We start from the raw sequence: 19,339 nt of genomic DNA on the forward strand, positions 1-19,339 counted from the left end.
ACAAATTCCAGTATTTTCCTCATGTTTACCCAATGCTTTCCTCAATCAGTGATACATTCCGGGTATCAATGATGATAATATCGGTGATATCGATACATGTTTTTGTATTCTTAGCTAGCGATACATGTAACGATACTAATACTATAAACACTGGTTACATTTTTCTATTTTTCAATGAAATTAGTAGATCGATTTTTATTTTTTTTGATATTGAAACATCCTCCCCCCCCCCCCCCCCCCCATTGCAACCAATTCTGAATTAGCCAAAAAACCTTTCTAACTATAGACCCCAAAGGTTCTTTCCTATCCCTGAAGCATCTCTCATTTCTTGTACAACACAAAACCACTAATAGTGCCAGATGCCAAAACCTGATATCCTTGGAGTGAGGACCCCCCTACACGCCAAGATAAGAACAACGCCTCCAAAGAGCTTGGCATAAAGCACGGCACTTTGAAAGCTGGCAGAATGTTGTCCCACACCCCTTTCGCGAAAGGGCATGTGATGAAAAGATGCACCGCGAAGTCTTCATCCTCCATGCACATTAGGCAAACGTTAGGTAGGACCATCCCTCTCTCCTTCGAAGAGTAACAGTATTAAACAAATTCCTTTCAGCAATTTTAGTAAAGTGATAGAAGTAAACAGCATTGAACAAGTTCTTTTGCTCTTTCTTTATCCTTACAGTTAAATCTGTCCTATTTTTCCTCTTATTTTAGGTTGTGTTTGGTTGCACCAAATATCATATAGTTTTATCATTAATCAAGCTAATTTGGTGCAAAATATCATGATATTTGGTGCAACAAAGCACGGCCTTAATTAAAAATCTAAAAGTAGCATGTAACTTACACTACGCACTGTAGTTTACACCTCATGTTTCAGAGTGAACACTATGCTACATGCTATTCGCTATTCAAAACATTGGTCCAAACATACTCCAAACCCGTCCTTTCGGGTTTCACTTTATGTGCCTTCCTAAACCTACAGTCAGTTCAAAATGAATTCACCCCCACCAACAGATCCAACCAAAATCGATCTGAGGGTACATCCAATTTCCAAATTCTATATAAAAATTGCACAGAAAACTGTTGGCATCATTGGGTTTGCAGCAACGAAATGAAATTCTTGCCTGATGTAGTGCTGTCGACTCATTCTCGCTGGAGTTTTCAGATGAAAGGGACCAAAAACCTCATCTCCGAGCCATTTCCATTAGATAAGTAGTAAATCTTCTTCCATCTTTCTTCCGAAAATTTATCCCTGTTTACAAGTCCTTGCCTGCCATAAATGATGGTTAGGGGCTAAAACAAAATGAATGGAACATGATCACAGTCAACATGAAGCCAACAATTTAAGACATTAAAACTTGATCCGCAACGAATTATCGGTGTTTAATTCAGTTCCATTCTCGATGTCAACAAACTGTATGTTTGCGGGCTTGTAAGCATGGTTTTTAAGACAGACAGGTCACGACTCACGTAAGACTCATCCGAGTCTACCCAGACTCGAACAGACCTGATTCGGTTCGCCATCACGAATCACCTCGATGAGTCACCCTTACTCGGGCAAGTCAGGCCAATTCACATAGCCACTACTCAGTCGAGTTATGACTCAACTCAAGACCGGCCGAGTCACCGAGTCTTAAATCGATGCTCATAAGTTTGGGAGCTTATGGTTTCTCTTGAAATGGAGCAGTGGATGGAGCCATACCTAAGATAATAGTGACAAACAGTCGCAGCCTCATCCAAGGTGTAGCGAGGCAAGTTGATGCGAGCATCTACTGGGACATTTGGCAGGTCTTTACGTAACTTTCCTACAGCTGTTGAATGAGAGAAGGCCCCCACCATCATGTTATCATGCATCATAGATCGGAATGCATTCACCTGTCAATGTCAAATAACAAAAATATTACTATCACATGGGCCTTTATCAAGGTGTAAAGATAAACTCCTGCATGAATTCAAATCAATCTCATTAAGAGCAACATCTGTCACCATGATCAAAAGAAGGCCATTGAGTAGTGAAATGACCCAATAGTAGAAAGCAATTTAAAACGACAAGATTCAGGTCCAATAAAAATTAAGATAACCAACGAATCTTCATCATCATCATCTTTAGTCTTTCTTCCAGAACTTTGGGGTTGGCCTTTAAATGGTAAATTGGCAAAAGTTCTATGATCTGCAGCTCACCAGACATTAACCTCCCTGTTTTACCTGGGCTTTTGGAATCAGCCATGGCAGAGGCTGACATTCATGTTCATGCACAGTACTAAACATTTTTTAAATGGTTCACTAAAAGAAACAAGGAATTTTTACAAAATAGTACCTCATTAATATGGTATTTACATCCTGCTACCTTTTTAAATTACAGTTTCATTAAGATACCTCATAAACCAAGTCATGGTCAAAGGGGTACCTTACTATTAGTTTTTCTTAACTACCATTAAAATTTTTCATAAAATGACAAAAATGACCACTGATTAATGAGATTGCATAAGAAAATTAAAAAGGTAGATGAGATGTACTTATCAAGAAAAATAATCCAGAGGCTTTTTTGACACAGATTGCATTGGGACGTGGCTACCGGTTGGTGGTATGTGGGTCCACCATGATGTATATGTTTTATCCATGCCCTCCATCCATTTTTCTAGATCATTTAAGGGCACGAGAAAAAAAAATGAGGCGGATCCAAATCTCAGGTGGACCATACCATAGGAAACAGTGGTGATTGAACGCCCACCATAAAAAACTTGTTAGGGCCCACTGCAACATTTATTTCCCATCCAACCTGTTGATTAGGTCACATAGACCTTGATGAAGGGAAAACACAGGTACAGCTTCATCCAAAACTTTTGTGGCCCCAAGAAAATTTTAATGGTGGGTATTGAATCACCACTGTTTCTTATGGTATGGTCCACCTGAGATTTGGATGTGCGTTATTTTGGCTGATGCCATAAGATGATCAGGCAAAATGGATGGATGGCGTGGATAAAATGCATACATCATGGTGGGGACCATAGAGTACCATATGCAAACTGCATCAAAGTTAAAAGCTCTGCTGCTACAGCAGGTTAAAGGATTTCTGGATTATGTACAGACCTGGCCTCACCCAACACAGTGCAGCCCTGACTGTGGGGCCCACCTTGATATCTGTATTGTCTATCCATGCCGTTCATCCGTTTTTCCAACTCCTTTTAGGGCACGAACCAAAACATTAACCAGATCCAAATATCAGGTGGACCATAACATAGGAAATGGTGCTGATTGAACCCCCACCATTCAAAACTTCATGATATTTGCTTTAGCCCTTCATCCAGGTTTGTATGTCCTTATCAACAGGTTGGATAGCAATTAAACATCAGGTGCCCATTACAGTGGACCCAATGAAGTTTTTAATGGTGGGGGTTGAATCAACACCATTCCCTATGTTATGGTCCACTTGATATTTGGATCTGCTTAATTTTTTGGTTCATGCCCTAAAAGGAGTTGGACAAATGGATGGATGGATGGCATGGACATGCAATACATAGATCAAGTTGGGCCCTACGGTCAGGGCCACACAACGTTGGGTGAGGTTTGGGCCATACGTAATCCGAAAACCCTACCTGTTGCGGCAACAGGGATGCAAATTGCCCAGCCCGACGGTGCTCTTGGGCCCCCACCACCATGATGTATGTGTTTTATCCACGTCATCCATCCATTTTTCCATATCATTTTAGGGCATGAGCCCAAAAATGAGGAAGATCCAAATCGCATGTGGACCACACCACAGGAAACAGTGGTGATTGAACGCCTACCATTGAAAACTTCTTGGGGACCACAAAAGTTTTGGATGAAGTTGATAGTTGTGTTTTCCCTTCATCCAAGTCTGTGTGACCTAATAAAAAGGTTGGATGGTAAATAAACAATACGGTGGGCCCTAGGAAGCTTTTAACGGTAGGCATTCAATTACCATTGTTTTCTTGTGGTGTGGTCCACTTCAGATTTGGATCTATCTCATTTTGTGGATCATGCCCTAAAATGATATGGAAAAATAGATGGACGGCATGAATAAAACACATACATCATGAAGAGGCCCGCAGAGCACTTTCCAATAACCACCTCGCTACTAGCAGAGTTAGTAGGCAATCCACGTCCCGGCAACAAAGCCTTTAACTTGAATGGAGCTTGCATATTGTGCTCCGTGGGCACCATGATGTATATGTTTTATCCATGCTGTCTATCCATTTTACCATATCATCTTATGGCATGAATTAAAAATGACGTAGATCCAAATCTCAGGTGGACCACACCATAAGAAACAGTGGTGATTCAACAGGTTGGATTGAAAATAAAAATTATGGTGGGCCCTAGGAAGCTTTTAATGGTGTGCATTCAATCACCACAGTTTCCTATGGTTTAGTCCACCTGAGATTTGGATCTACCTCATTTTTGGGCTCATGCCCTAAAATGATCTCGAAAAATGCATGGATGGTGTGGATAAAACACATACATCATGATGGGGCCACATAGCACCCACCAGTAGCTCTGTCCCAATGCAATCTGCATCTGAGAAAGACTTCGGATTTTATTTTATTTTTGAATTTTCAATAATTACATTTAGTAACCTTTTTAATTTTCTTATATAGCTTCATTAATTGGTGGGCATTTTTGTCATTTTAGGAAAAATATAACGGAAGTTAAGAAAAACTAATGGAAGGTACCTCTTTGACAATAACTTGATTAATGAGGTATCTTAATGAAAACGTAATTTAAAAAGGTACCCAGATGTAAATATTGTATTAATGAGGTACTATTTTGTTAAAATCCCAATAAACAATAAACATCATATTACTATTTAAGAGAATCAAATAATAACAATAACCCCATTTCAATACATTGCAATAACCAAACCCCAAGTTGCAATTGCCTTTATATTTCAAGTTCAACCAGAAAGGCATGTAATTTCAATTTGGAGGCTAGCTCCATGTTACAAATTTGGGGTGGCTAGTGCCAGTTTGGTCATTTCTGCTTCACTGAATTGGGTTATTGCAATTCTGTTCCATCATAAAAGGCACCTTAGGCTTCTGGGAGACAACAGTCATTTTTATCTCCCATCTTGGGATTGCATTACATGTAACTGCATGTGGAAGAAGACAAAAACAACCCATGTCAATGTTGATAAATAGTTGCATGAAGTGTGAAACAAAGCGGCAACAGATTCAGGTGCATACGCAGGGAAGCATCTGCTTCAAAATGTAAACAAGTAGTAGGGAGCAGGAGGGGGAACAAGAGTCTGATGTGTGATTCGAAGCGGGTGTGACACCTAGTTAGAAGGATCCAGTTTATCATGTCCATCTTTCTCTCAATACATCACAATGGAATTACCATGAAAAAATCAATGAAGATATAGTTTGAAGGTCAAAGGAACTAATGAAACTCAAGTGATGAGAAGAAATGTTTCAATACTGATTTGCGTACATAATCTGCAACAATTAAATAAAAAGATTGTAATACTAACCGTTGAGATTTCCCTTGCATGGATTGGACGGCAAGAACGAGGTGTTACTGGTTCCTCATATCCACTGAATGTAAACCAGCTATTATACTGAAGAAGAGAGAATAGAAAAGATGAGGGAATAATTACATCATTTAGACTTTACTGTTCAAAAAGAATTGCTTCGGCAAGATGATAACTCAGGAGGAATAATGAAGTGTGATGCACCAGGATGTGAATATCCTAATGCAGTAAGTTTATACGAGTGGGCCCAGGTTGGGTGATCCCAAACTATTGATCTGATCAGCCCCACCATGGATGGAAGAGACGGCGTATTTTTATTTTTTTTTCTAACCATCTATTTGTAGGACATTAATCAAAGGATTAAGACCTTCCAACATGGAATAACCTTGAGGCATCACATCCATGACTTGCCCCAAGATCAATGGTTTGCATCTTAGAACAACCATGGGCCTGATGCAACAGGCCTATAAATTCTACTCTTTTTTTCTGGGCAACTTCCCTACACTTTTCATAATTACAAAAAACCATAGAAAGCAATGAAATTGGAATGAGGTGCATTTGGTTTTACCTGGTCAATTGCAATAAGGACAGGAACATCTTTTACTAATGATAACTCCTGCCTCAAACGAACTACTACTCCAACTGCAGCATGTGTGTAAGAAAGCCCTGTTTGAATCAGGTCAAACAATGTAGAACCTTCAGGCATTGCCATGGAATCAACCCCTTTCATCCACCCGACACCAGCACCCTCCCCCAACGGAATAGGATCATAGTTTTGGCAAGGCAATTGTTGCAAGCGAGATTCATTGCATTTAAGAAAATCCTGGAGATGAAAGATACTGCAGTAAATTAAATCAAAGTATAGCTCAAAATAACATTTATCTCATTTCAGATAGTATCTGGAAAGAACAAAATATTATCTTGCAGAGAAACAATAATCACCCATTCAGGTTTCATTTTCCACACCACCCCAAACAAGCAATTAGTTCAAAACTAAATCATCCCACCAACATAACCAACAACACATCGACTTAGGAAACAAACATAAGAAAAAAGAAAATGTCTAGGGTGAGTTTGGATGCATCGTCAAATTAAATCACAGTTGTAAAATGGAAATAAGCATTCCTTTTTGGTTGATAACGAAATTCTATTAAAAATGCCCATGGGAAAGCTACAAACCTCCATCAAAGCAATCAATAAAAATCCCCAATACAGAGAAGAAATGAGACCCTGGCTAGGGAATTGAGAATACAATTTTTAAAACTGGTAATACAATTACCCTCCCCAGGAATTTATGATTACGAATCTCTATATTACAGGAAAACATTCTTAAGCCATTATAGATAAAAGCATGATCCAGAGGGGGCTGGGGACATCAACCATCAATGACCTGCCCACTCAATTAGCAAATATTTCCACTCCCATTTTGATAGCTAACAAATTGGCTCTTTCCGAGGAATCTTTTTTTTTTTTTTTTTTAACAGCAGAGGATCTATAAACAAATTTACAACTACTGCATAGAAATCCCAGGATCTGATAGAGGCTCTCAGCCCCTCGAAAAATGAGTCTGTATCTCTTCAAAATTACACCCCTTAAAATAAAGGGAGATCTGAGGTCCAAGCTATGGAAAGCCCATTAATTTTGTGGAAGACCTGACCTAGCGATTTTGTTCTAGGAGCCATTGACTGCCAACCCTGAAATGGAAAATAGAGTAGGATCGCATGTGACATCCATGTTGAGCTTCCAACAAATGGTAGGAGGAGCTGACCAAGGGCCGGAAGAAAGGGACCAGTCTCCTAAATCCTTCAAGAACCACACTCCAATCCCTAGGAAAGTTGGATTCAGGGACCCTCAATTTATCAAAAGACAATTTAGTGTCTTGATTAAACTGAAAGCCCGTAATTCAATTCACCTGTTTATCCAAGTGCAGCCTCAGCTTTCAAGCATCATTTTCTAATTTTCCTCAATTACAACCATGTGTTATTCCCATCTGGATATGGGAATGTTGTTATATGGTGATGGCACAACCAATGCATTATCACAATGATAATGATGATGACAATGATAAACATGTTATTGAGCAATCAACTCGTAACTCTTTTTGGTGGGTGACTAGCGAGTGAGAACTTTTATGAACAATTTAATGTTTGGGTTCATTTTTATCACTTTATGATTTTATAAAGTAGATTAACTAGATTTTATCAGTCAGATACTTGTTCGGCATATTTTCAACATGACAAATCCATATTTATTGCATTTTAGGTCATAAATTAATTAGATTTTATATTGAAACCAGCTTAGGTATCATTTTGCAATTTTTAAAATTTTCTATGTATATATATTTTTTTTTCCATGCATTTTGAGAAAAAGGAGGCAACTCGGCAGTAGAGTTGGGCACGGGACAACTCGACTCGCCCGACTCGTTCAAACCCGACTCGACCCGAACCGAATGGGTGAATCGGTCTAAACCAAGTAGGCTTCGCCCAATCCCAACTCAAATCGAGTCGAGTCCAATTTACCCAATAACTCGACCTGACTCGACCCGAAACTCGATCCGAAACCTGACTTGACTCGGATTTGGGTATATATATAATAAAAACCCCTAATTTTTAAGTATCTCTAACCCTACCCGCCGCACCCGATCCCAAACTCTTTCTCCCTCCCTCCTCCTCCTCTTCCAAGCTCGGTAGCCACCCACCACCATCACCGCCCTCCTCTCTCTCTCTCTCTCGTCTCCACTCCCTCCCCCCTCTTCTTCCAAGCCCGGAAGCCACCCACCACCATCACCACCCTCCTCTCTCTCTTCTCTCCACTCCCTCCCTCCATCTCTCGATTCGACTTGGTGCCAACTCGACCTAACTCGGTACTTTTGACCGGGTCGAACTTAGTCTAGATTAGTCCAGGCCAAACTCGGACTCGGATCGGGTTAGGCATGCTAGGCTTGGTACTGAGTCAAGTTGAGTTCGGGTCAGGCCTATTTCAAAACTAGATTGAGTCGGGTCAGCCCTAACTCAGTCCGACTTGATTCAATGCCCAACTCTACTCAGCAGAGTCACCCCCAAATTGTTTCATACAGCCTAACTTGAGATCAAACAAGTCAATGTGAGTGGGCAAGTCTCTTAATCCACTGATTCAGGTCCGGAAGTGAGGAAGCTTCTTTTCTTTTTTTTTTGTTTGGGGGGTGGGGTCAAATTTTTTTAATGAAAATTTAAAAAAAAATCAAAAAATAGGAAAATTTCAAAAAAAAAAAAAAAAAAGAGTAGAAAAATTATAAGAAACCAAGGGAAACTTTCCAAAGTAAATAGATAACTAATTTACATATTTAAAATACATTTGAGAGAAATAAAATCAATTTAACATTGAATTAAACATCAACTCATCAACATTCAACAATATAGTTAACAAGTAAGAAGTAACAACAAAATCAATAGGCTATTTATTTATTATTGTAGAAAATCAACAAGCTATCTTCCTTGAAACTTGAAAGTGCTTGAATCTTGATCTTCCAACTTTCAAGAAAGAGGGAATGTAGGAGAGAGAGAGAGAGAGAGAGAGAGAGAGAGAGAGAGAGAGAGAGAGACCACGTGAAATTAAGAAATGTAGGAGAAGAAGAGAGTAAGAGAGTTTTGGGGTGAGAATATTGCAAATGGAGGAGGTTAGGAAGCCTTTTTATAGGCAAAAAGTTATTTTTTTGCAAAAAATTTGAAAAAAAAAAAAATTTTGACTGTGCCATGGCCAATATGTGATCACATATGTTGTATGTGATCGCATATTTTCGCATATGTGCCATGATTGCATATTTCATGATCGCATATGGATATGCGCATATGCGGTCGCACATGGCAACACTAATCAATCCACATCAATTTGCTCTCAATCATATCATTATATGCATACATGCAAAGGAACCAATGGACAGGAACATGGACTAGTATATTCTGGTACATGTACTTGTACTAGAATGAAAAGGCTTGACTGTTTCAGCTAAAACAGAATGAATTGACAACTCTATACTATACATAGAAGATTTAGATTCAATTTACTTTATTTTTTAGATTCAATTTACTTTATTTTCAAATGAACCAGCATTTAAAAGTTTCCCTATAAGTTTAAATCACTTGTTCAAGAGGAAGAAGAAAATAGATTCATACCTGGAGAATTTTAGCAGCCTGAACAGGAGTATCCCAAAAACCAGTCTCTGGGTGTTTATAAAAGAATCCACCATGCGTCCACTCCCTAGCTTGTGGGACATACAACACTAGCCAACCTTCACTTCGAGCCCAATGTACCAGCATAGCAAGTGTAATACTTTTTCCACAACTAACAGGACCATCCAAGACGATCTGCTTTAGAACTTTTGGACCTGGAAACATGGAGAATATCAACGGATTAGAAAGAATGTAAATTAAAGTAGATCTCCTCATGGATCTAACATAAAAGTCATGTTACGCTTGTATCCATTCTTCACAACTAAAACAATCTCTAACAATTATGTAAATTGCACATGGACACATGTTGCTATCAGACATCGGGGATATGGTATTGGATACAATGGCTTTTAAAATCAGATTCACCGACATGTCCATACAGACTGAAAATAATCTAAATGACATATTTTTAATAGGAATGATCACCTACAATGCATATGTGAACTTCGCATCATGTGCTAGCGTGTTACATACTCCCATGTGTGCAACATCCGAGCAATGCAAAATGTTGGACCCACCATGAAGATCATGTAGTGCAAAATCAAACCTTGCACGATCCTTCCAACTAGGTGATGCTCCCACTTCCAATCGTACTTTGAACTTGCGCACCCACTCCCGCTTCCTAGAAGTATATACTTGCTAACATTTTGAAATAGACACTTCCTGCTCATGCACCCGAATCTGTCGCCGCTTTGGTTCCCTCTTCATGCAACACTCATCAAACTGACTACACATGTACTTTGCATCAGACTATTGGCATGTCTGACTTAGAGCATCCATTGTTTTTGTAGGCACAGCCTGCCTAATGAGTGGGCAGGCCTGATTCTGCACATGAAGGGCCTATTCGAGAAGATGTGAAGGCTTGTTCGCTTACCAAGGATCTAATATTAGAATCTTAGATAGGATTGATTGAAGAAACAGGATCTGTGATGGGGACATCACACGCACACGCACACCCCCCACCCTATGCAAGTATGCAAGGAGGAGGAAAGCCCCACTATTGATCTGGATCGATGACGACATCTAAGGAGGACCTCTTAGTTAGGAGGCTGTGCTATGGAGCATTGGAGTGAACCCGATCATTATAGAGATTCCACCAGTGGATCTCGTGATTGTGGCCCACTACCCTAGATGATCTAGGATTTTGAGTTTTGGTTATTATCATTATTAGGAACATCATGGACAGTTTTGATTGTGTTGATTAGTTGTTATTTTTGTTACTTCATCTCTAAGTAATAGTGTGCGCACATGGCGCAGCCTTTGGAGTTTAGGTTTTTCTTATAAATAGGCAACCCCATGTAGGTTTTTTCTTATTGAAGTTTATGAATAAAATTCTGCATTTTCCTTCTTCTCTAATTCTCTGAGTTGAGGAACCTAATTGGGTGCGAAACTCTCCCTTCTTCGAAGGGCTAACTACCGTGGTGAGAAGCCACAACCATCCTGAATCGCCCCCACCTCCTACCATCCCTATCCATCATCTCCCACAACCATCCAATCCTCAAATCCAACCCTTTTTGCATCCAATCATTTCTCTACAACAGGTTTGCAGATTCTAGCCCTCCAGGGGGGCTGAAACTTTGACGGAGCACCGTGCACAAGCCGGACATCGGATTAGTATGAAACTTGGTGTGTGAGTGGGCCATCCCTGGCCGACCACACCCTAGGTGGCCAATCCTGATTTCGTGGGCCCCACACACGTGCGGACGGGAACCCACACATGTGTCTCTGCGCCAGATCGTTGTCCACACGTGTGGACTGTTCAGGTTCTTCTCTCTCTTCAAATCCTCACCTCTCTCGCCTTAAATTCCTAACCCTAACCCTAGATAATCCTAAATTCCAAGTTCTATCCCACTTTTTGCAAACCCTAGATTTTCTCGAATTGAAACATGATGAATCTCTTGAATTGGGGAACAATCCTTTGCAAGAGTGGATGAATCTACACTCCTTTGGGCATTGTTTGGTTTATAATTTTTAATTGATCTAGCCCTAACATGTGTAAGCTTGGACCCTCGTAGATTCCCCTTGTTGAATGCTTGATCATATGTGGGACATGGGATTTTGTGATTGTTTAAAATTAGTATGATCTAAAGCTTGAAATCTTACATGTCTTTGAATGGTATATCGTAATTATTTATATAGAAGTATCACAAAATAATGTTAACAAAATAATACCTTTCAAATAAAAAGTATCGGAAAACCAGTGTTCGTAGTATCGGTATCATTACATGTATCACTGGCTGGGGATATGGAAACATGTATCGATATCGCCGATATTATCACTGATTCCCAAAAATATATCACTGAGGGAAACATTGGGGAAACACAATGAAATGGTTGAATTTTTCAATGAAACTTCAGGATATTTGCATATTTAGGAATTAAATTATTGCAAAAAAGATGCATACATAATAATTTTCTCTTTAACGGGGGTCTAAAAGAATGTAACGCTAACTACGGAAAAGATTAGAGAAACATGGAGAACATGGTAGAAATTTTCAGTAATACTTCAGGAGATGCTAAAATACACATATTTGCATATTTAGGAATAAAATAATAGCAAAAAGAGACACATATTTGCATAGTTATTAGTTAGGAGTCAAATAATAAGTTTCCCTTTAATAGGGCCTAAAAGCATATATCATTGACTCAAGGAAACATTGGGGAAACATGGTGGATCCATCCATCCATCCAACCATCCATCTATGCATGCATATGCATACATACAAACACACATGCATGATCCATCCACCCATGCACGCACGCACGCACACACATCTATCTATCCATCCATCCATGCATACACTAATGCAGGGGCATTTTCACATCAGGCTCGAGTGGGGTGGCCTGCGGGATGCGGGGGCACACTTGGGTTGGGCGGCCCATGGAACCCATGTGATTTGGGGCCCGTATGAGGCGGGTGGCTTGTGTGAGGCGGAACCCATGGATTTGGGGCTCACAACAAGGGTTCCGCCGAGAACCTAACCCATGGATGTGGGGCCTAGGCTAACAAATAAACGGATTAATTCGCCATGCTCTATCAGTTCGAGCTTTTAGAGCAAGTAGTTAATTATCCCGCATCATACACCCATCCATCCATGCATCCATCCATCCATGCATACACCCATCCATCCATCCATGCATACATCTATCCATACATCCATGCACATATGATACACCTTTCTGAATTGCTTGCCAATCTTCCATCACTGCTTTTCAAAATCCCGATGCCCTATACAAGACTAAATCCTTGGTGAACCATTCCCCTTTCAGTGTGCCATATTTTTCCCTTATTACTTGCTCCCATTGGGAATTTTCCTCACATCCAAGTCTCCATAACCACTTATCTAGAAGCACATAATTCATGGTGGGCAACTCTTCAATGCACATACCTCCACTTTGCACTGGATTACAAACTCCGTTCCAATCAACCAATTGATATTTCTATCTTTACATAAGAAATTCCTCTGAAGTTTTTCAATTCAGCGAACGACTCCAGCTAAACATTTTAACAATGACATAAACTATATCGGCATGTTTGATAATGCCACCTTAATCAATGTGATGCGGCTGCTCAAAGAAAGATACTAGTTTTTCCGTGATGACAACTTTCTCTCAATGTGCTCTATATGACCAGATCCAATAGCCTCTTTGCTGGTTGGACGATACAAAGAGGAAGCCCACAGTATGCAGCTAGTAGAGCTCCTGCCTTGTAGCAAAAAAAAAAAGTCAGACAATTCTTCTAGCCACTCGTCATTTACATATATTGCAAGCATTTCTTGTTTTAGCATATTGATCTTCTGACCTGACTTGATTTCAAACCATGTTACCTTCTTCATATTGGCTACCTACTCCTTAGCTTCAGAAAATAGTAGCATTCTTTGGCGTACCATGGATGAGTTAACTAGATACCATCCCTTCCCACCCTGAAACCTTTCACCAACCCCACCTCCATTGCCTTATCCATCATTCTGCTTAACACTTCTACAATCACAACAAATAAATAAGGTGAAAATGGATATCCTCGTAGATGCCTCTAGTTCCCCTAACGAAACCCCTTGCAAGGCGATCAAACAATAGATGACAAATCTAAAGTGCATTCTAAGGTGCTTTGAGGTGGTCTCCTTGAAAGTTAATCTCTCAAAAAGTGACGTTTTGGGCATCAAGGTAGGCGACAAAGAGGTGGTTGATCAAGTAGAAGTTGTTGGGTGTAAGGTGACCTCCTTTCCCTCCACCTATCTATTATTCATCACTAATTCACTACCTTGCAAGCCTTCTTCCTAATTAGGAAAATTTGAAAAAGAATTTCCTCCTACACGTAGAGGGAGAATGTTGTAAATATCATATATTGGACTAAAATGAAACGTGCAAACCAACTAAATGGGAGGGGTGGAAGGATTAATCAGTTAAGTTGATGAATTAAGTACTACTAAGGAAGTGGTTGTGGCAGTTTCAGGAAGAAGAGAATCTATTGTGGAAAACTGTAGCGTTGCTCAATTATGGCACTCATGAAGATGAAGTACTATCGTATCCTCGAGATGGGAGCATCATTAGATGTTGGAAAATCAAGGTGTTTTGTATATGTTATAATACAGTCGCAAAGGCCGATACGTACATGTAACAGTCGTGACCATTACACGATATTGGGATGAAATGGGGTAGTTGGTTTTTTGGGACCGTATCAACCGTTACAAGGGTTGTAACAGCTATTACGAGGTATAACGACTGTTACCCCCATAATGGTTGAAAAACGACCACTTTTTTTTATTTAAATCAATTTTCTCCTTATTTTCTCACTTTTCTCTTTCCGAAAACTTTTATACATTATTCTACAACAGATTTCGACCACTTTTACTATAGTTTTTAAGATTAAAACCATAGATTGAAGTGATTTGGGCGAATAGAAGCTCTGAGGGCCATTTTTTCAAAAAATCGAAAATTTTGGTATTTATACCTTTTTTCCCGCTTTCTAGTTCTAATACTTGATTGTGATGTGTAAGAGGTTGTTTGTTTACCACTTAATATGCCACCAAAATCTTAAAATCAGATTTCAACCACTTAATATGCTATTTTAGGTACTCGTTTACACACTTAAAAAGTCCTTAATGGAAATTAATCACAAAATTAATTCAGGAGTGGCATATGTGCCAAAAGTGGCAAGTGACTTTGACGGAATGCAGCAAGTGCTTTTAATTTTTAATTTTTATTTTTTTTGAAAGATAAGTGCTTTTAATTTTTTGGTTATTTTTTACCAAACTATCCTTAATTTTTTTTTTGTAAATGACAAGTTTACCCCTTTTACATGTAACTTCCGAAAAGGCTTTGAAACGACTTGGATTGGAGAACACTTGGCAAAGTTTTGTGGGCCCCATCATAATGTATGTGTTATGTCCACACTGTCCATCCATTTTTTCGGATCATTTTAGGTCATGAGCCAAAAAATGAGGTAGATCCAAAGCTGAAGTGGACCATACCACAAAAGGCAGTGGGGACAGTGACGTCAATTGTTGAAACATTCCTAGCGACCACCATGATGTTTATTTGCCATCCAACTTGTTCATAAGGTCAGACAGACTTGGATAAAAGGAAAACACAAATATCAGCTTGATTCAATCCCCACAGTTTTCTATGGTGTGGTCCACTTGGGCTTTGGATTGCCTCATTTTTGGGATCATGCCCTAAAATGATTTGACCTAATGAATGGACAGTGTGAACATAGCACATACATCACATTGGGCCACGCAAAACTTTGTCAGGTCAACATGGCACCAAGGTGTTGCGTTTTGGACTTGCGAAAGGAGTGGATTAGGTGTTACCCCGACCTTGGCACTCACCTTGATGTATGTATTGTATATTCACGTGGTCCATCAGTTTTTCCAACTCATTTTAGTTTATGGTCCAAAAAATAAAGCAAATCCAAATCGCCAGTGGACCACATAGTGGGGATTGAATGCCACCATTAAAAACTTGTTGAGGGCCACAAAATTTTTGGATCAAGCTGATATTTGTGTTTTCCCTTCATCCAAGTATGTGTGACCTTATCAACAAGTTGGATGGCAAATAAACATTAAGATTGTTGGGACCATGCCCTAAAATAAGCCGGGAAAACTAATGGGCGGCATGGATATACTACATATATCAAGGTGGGCTCCATGGTCAGGGTAGGACCCACTACGGTATTACCACCTCTCCACCAACGGTGGACACGATTTGGTAGTGATCCCTTCAGTCAGTGCTGGAAAAGCTCTGTGGGACCACCATGGTGTATGGTTTTATCCCTTCAGTGTGCGTGAGTGTAAACTAAAGACTGTTTTTATAATGAACGGCCCACCAGATCAACAGTGCATATTTGACATGCGTACAGGCAGGACAGAGCTGCATTGAACTTACTCATCCAGGTGCGACTGCCTGATGAGTGGATCAGCCTGATTTTCAAGTCAGGGCACATACCACATGGTGGGATCCATCTGATGAATTGCAATTTGCAGGCATATGCTCCTCTCCGCGCACGTAATCTTCATTTCTCAATTTTGAATGAGTGACTAGGTAAGTTTACCAAACTACAAAAGTGAACCACTTGTAGAAACCGGATTGACTAAATAATCTAATTAATCCAAAATTTGGTGTTCATTTTTATATCTCTGTTTTCACAACTCCCGGTTGGGATGGTTAGGATTGTCTGGTCAAAGTGATTCTTTAGAAACATAATCAATCCATGATGTGTCCACCAAATGGACAGTCCAAACTGCTGATTGGTCCAACTTTCTACAAACAATCTCAACCATCCATTTTGTAAGTCTATCAAATAGATCATCATATCAATTAAATCAAGCAACATTCTTGCTTGCTCACCTTTACCATTGGCCCGTAATGGAGGATCAACGACCCGCCTGAAGTTATCACGGAGGTCTAAGAAGCTCTGGCGCACCAATAATGCACAACGCTGCGTCATCTTGAACTCCCTCTTCATCCCTGACGCCAATCCCTCTCCCAAAATTCCACTCAAATCCTCCAACCTACGCCAGCCAATATATAAACAAATAAGCCAAACAACAGAATAAAATATAGGAATTGACTTCTACAACCACCTGATTGATTCACGCAAGACCTCATTTTCCATTTGGGGTATTAGACGGAGCTCAGGTGAAAGTTTACTTGCACAACAGTTCAAAGTTTCAGTTTGTACAAATGAGACACCATGGTTCACCAATCCAAACCGTTGATATTCTGGGCCTGACCCATGTCCCAAATGGGTAAATCATAATCCTTCAATTGGTGGCCAACAAATGGGTAGTTAAGAAAGAAAGTATAGCAACAGTTTTCATTCAGCAAAGAAAATGCCAAATATTCTATAACAAGAATATTCAAATTTGGGGAATTTTCAGTGCATGGGACACTGCTGGCAAGGCCCATCGTACACCCGCTTCAGATCACTGAATCGTCAGGCCTGCTTGCATAATACCTCTTTCCATTTTGGGTATTGAAGTGGCATTGGGTGGTACCCAAATCAATCAGGAAAATCCAAATTTCAAGAAGTTGAGATAACAATCACCCGGGCGGTGGGCCACCACCTGAAGTCTACGTAAACAGGGACATCTTTGCGGCCGAGATCGGACAGCGATTTGGTGGAGGTGAAGAGGGGGCGGCCATTGGGGCCCACGTCGAGGGACCGATCGGCTTGGAAGGTGGAGGGGTCAAGGACACCAGAGATGTCTTCGGAATCGGAGACGGCGAGATCTTCTTGTGTCCACGCGGAGGCGGCAGGGCCGGAAGAGGACTCTCCAGGGGGTTTGGCGGGAGAGTCTTTGGCGGATTTGGATTTGGATTTGGATTTGGCTTTGGATTTGGAAGCTGAGGATGAGGATTTGGAGGAATAGAAGCAGAAGGATGGGGAAGGAGAAGAAAGGGGTTTTGATTGGATTGGGATTGGCTGCGTCAGGATTCGGGAATTTGAGGGGTTTGCGATTCGCGCTAACGGTGATGATGATGTTGTTGTTCGGAGAAGTGATCGGAATAGATTCTGCATCTTTGAGAGAGAGAGAGAGAGAGAGAGAGAAGGAGAGGGAGAGAGAGGGTTTTGGGAGGTTTTGGATGCTGGAGAGTATACGAACTACAAGTGATCTGGCAATGGGTCGGGTCGGCCCGGCGGTCAAATGGCCGGACCGGCTTCCTAGTTGGGTTTGAGCCGATGGTCTGGGCTTGGGCTGAACCCACTCAACATGCCACGAGTAACACGTGCCATTATTCAATTTTAACCCTCCAAAAAGTGCCAATATTATACCCCTATTACAGCCCATTTTCAATTCATATGCACGTTATTTTTTATCTCTGTGTTAAAAAAAAAAAAAAATTTAAAAAAAGTAAATTCTTTTTGTCCAAATAAGGATTTGATTTGAAAATTGATAAAATTTTCAAAAAAATCTTGCCGTGGAAGCAGCCATGTGGGTTGGACCTTGACTGTGTGGAATCTACTAAATGTATGCATTGTATATCCACACTGTTCATCCATTTTTTCAGCTTATTTTAGATCAAAGTTCCGTCAATAAAGTAGATATATGTCTCAGGTGGACCACACCATAGGAAAGAGTGGTCATTAAATGCCCATCGTTAAAAACTTTCTACAGTCTATCTTAATGTTTATTTACCATCCAACCAGTTGATAAGATCACATAGACCTGAACGAAACGAAAAAATAATAAATAAATAAATATCAGCTTAATCCAAAACTTTTGTGGCTCACAAATAGTTTTTAATGGTCACTGACTACTGTTTCCAGTGGTGTGGTCCACCTGAAATTTGTATCCACTTCATTTTTTGGAACACGTGTAAAATAATCTGGAAAAACGGATGGACAGCTTAGATATAGACTGCATGCATTGAGGTAGGCCACCCGTCCGGATCCCACCCCATTCAACTGTTCTTTAGGTCACATAGACCTGTATAAAGGGAAAACATAAAAATAACTTGATACAAAACTTACGTGGCCCCGGGAAGTTTTCAATGATAGGATTTAAATCTCAACTGCTTTATGTGACGTGCTCCATTTAAACATACAATCTGCCTTCTTTTTTCGGCCCATGCCCTAAAATAACATTTTAAAATATAAATGGACAGAGTGGATAAAACATATAGATCACGGTGGCCCTAGCCCTACAGAGCCCCTTACACGACCGTCTGTCTTTACCCAATCTGCGTCCCGCAGATGCAAGGCTCAAGTGGACGGGGGACAGAGATTTCCACCGTTGAAATCTAGCTGGGCATGTGTACTGTCTGCACCTTGCTGGGGCCCACCAGCGTGGATCCCCTGTAACTATAAGCCTTGCTGGATCTACAGTCTACACCCTCCAGTGGGTCGGAACAACCCCCGGATGCCCACCGTTCAAACCTTCCTATGCCCCCACTGTGATGGGCCGTCCATACTCGATGGTCTAAAAGCACTGAGAACATGGATGGTGAGATATATGGCATGTTAGGCACATTATAACATGTGAGGCACTTGAAGATAAGTGTTTGCACATGGGGCACTCAGGGCTTGTTTGGGTGCCATTAAGGGCCCGTTTGGATGCCACCAAATAAGTTGTTTTTTCTACTTACAGCGGTAGCTAAGTGACTTATTCCAAATAACTTTAGTTTATGATTAGTT

The 19,339-nt window shown here is 40.4% G+C and overlaps 1 protein-coding gene across 2 annotated transcripts; it reads right to left on the reverse strand.

Annotated features, from left to right (window-relative positions):
- Window positions 1-303: 303 nt before the first annotated feature.
- Window positions 304-17,782, reverse strand: LOC131231042 (uncharacterized). Of its 2 annotated transcripts, XM_058227124.1 has the most exons (8): window positions 17,268-17,782; window positions 16,549-16,712; window positions 9,643-9,854; window positions 6,060-6,314; window positions 5,492-5,578; window positions 1,703-1,875; window positions 1,125-1,270; window positions 304-524 (listed from the first exon to the last, which is right to left on the reverse strand). In XM_058227124.1, the coding sequence occupies exons 1-7, from the start codon at window positions 17,720-17,722 to the stop codon at window positions 1,162-1,164; spliced, it is 1,455 nt and encodes a 484-aa protein (XP_058083107.1). In that variant the 5' UTR covers window positions 17,723-17,782; the 3' UTR covers window positions 304-524; window positions 1,125-1,161. The 2 variants fall into 2 exon arrangements, with proteins under 2 accessions (XP_058083107.1, XP_058083106.1); XM_058227123.1 differs by lacking the exon at window positions 304-524 and having other exon boundaries at window positions 1,095-1,270.
- Window positions 17,783-19,339: the final 1,557 nt, after the last annotated feature.

Source organism: Magnolia sinica, chromosome 17, assembly GCF_029962835.1.
Source record: "Magnolia sinica isolate HGM2019 chromosome 17, MsV1, whole genome shotgun sequence".
In the NCBI taxonomy this organism is placed as follows: Eukaryota; Viridiplantae; Streptophyta; class Magnoliopsida; order Magnoliales; family Magnoliaceae; genus Magnolia; species Magnolia sinica.

What these genes read in the sequence shown, in the direction of transcription:
- LOC131231042 (XM_058227124.1), bottom strand. Translation starts at nt 17,722, where the DNA reads ATGCAGAATCTATTCCGATCACTTCTCCGAACAACAACATCATCATCA. An exon ending in CCTGTTTACGTAGACTTCAG is followed by an intron (nt 16,713 to 17,267) that starts GTGGTGGCCCAC and finishes TGGCTGGCGTAG; the next exon opens with GTTGGAGGATTTGAGTGGAA. An exon ending in GTTTGTCACTATTATCTTAG is followed by an intron (nt 1,271 to 1,702) that starts GTATGGCTCCAT and finishes CATTTATGGCAG; the next exon opens with GCAAGGACTTGTAAACAGGG.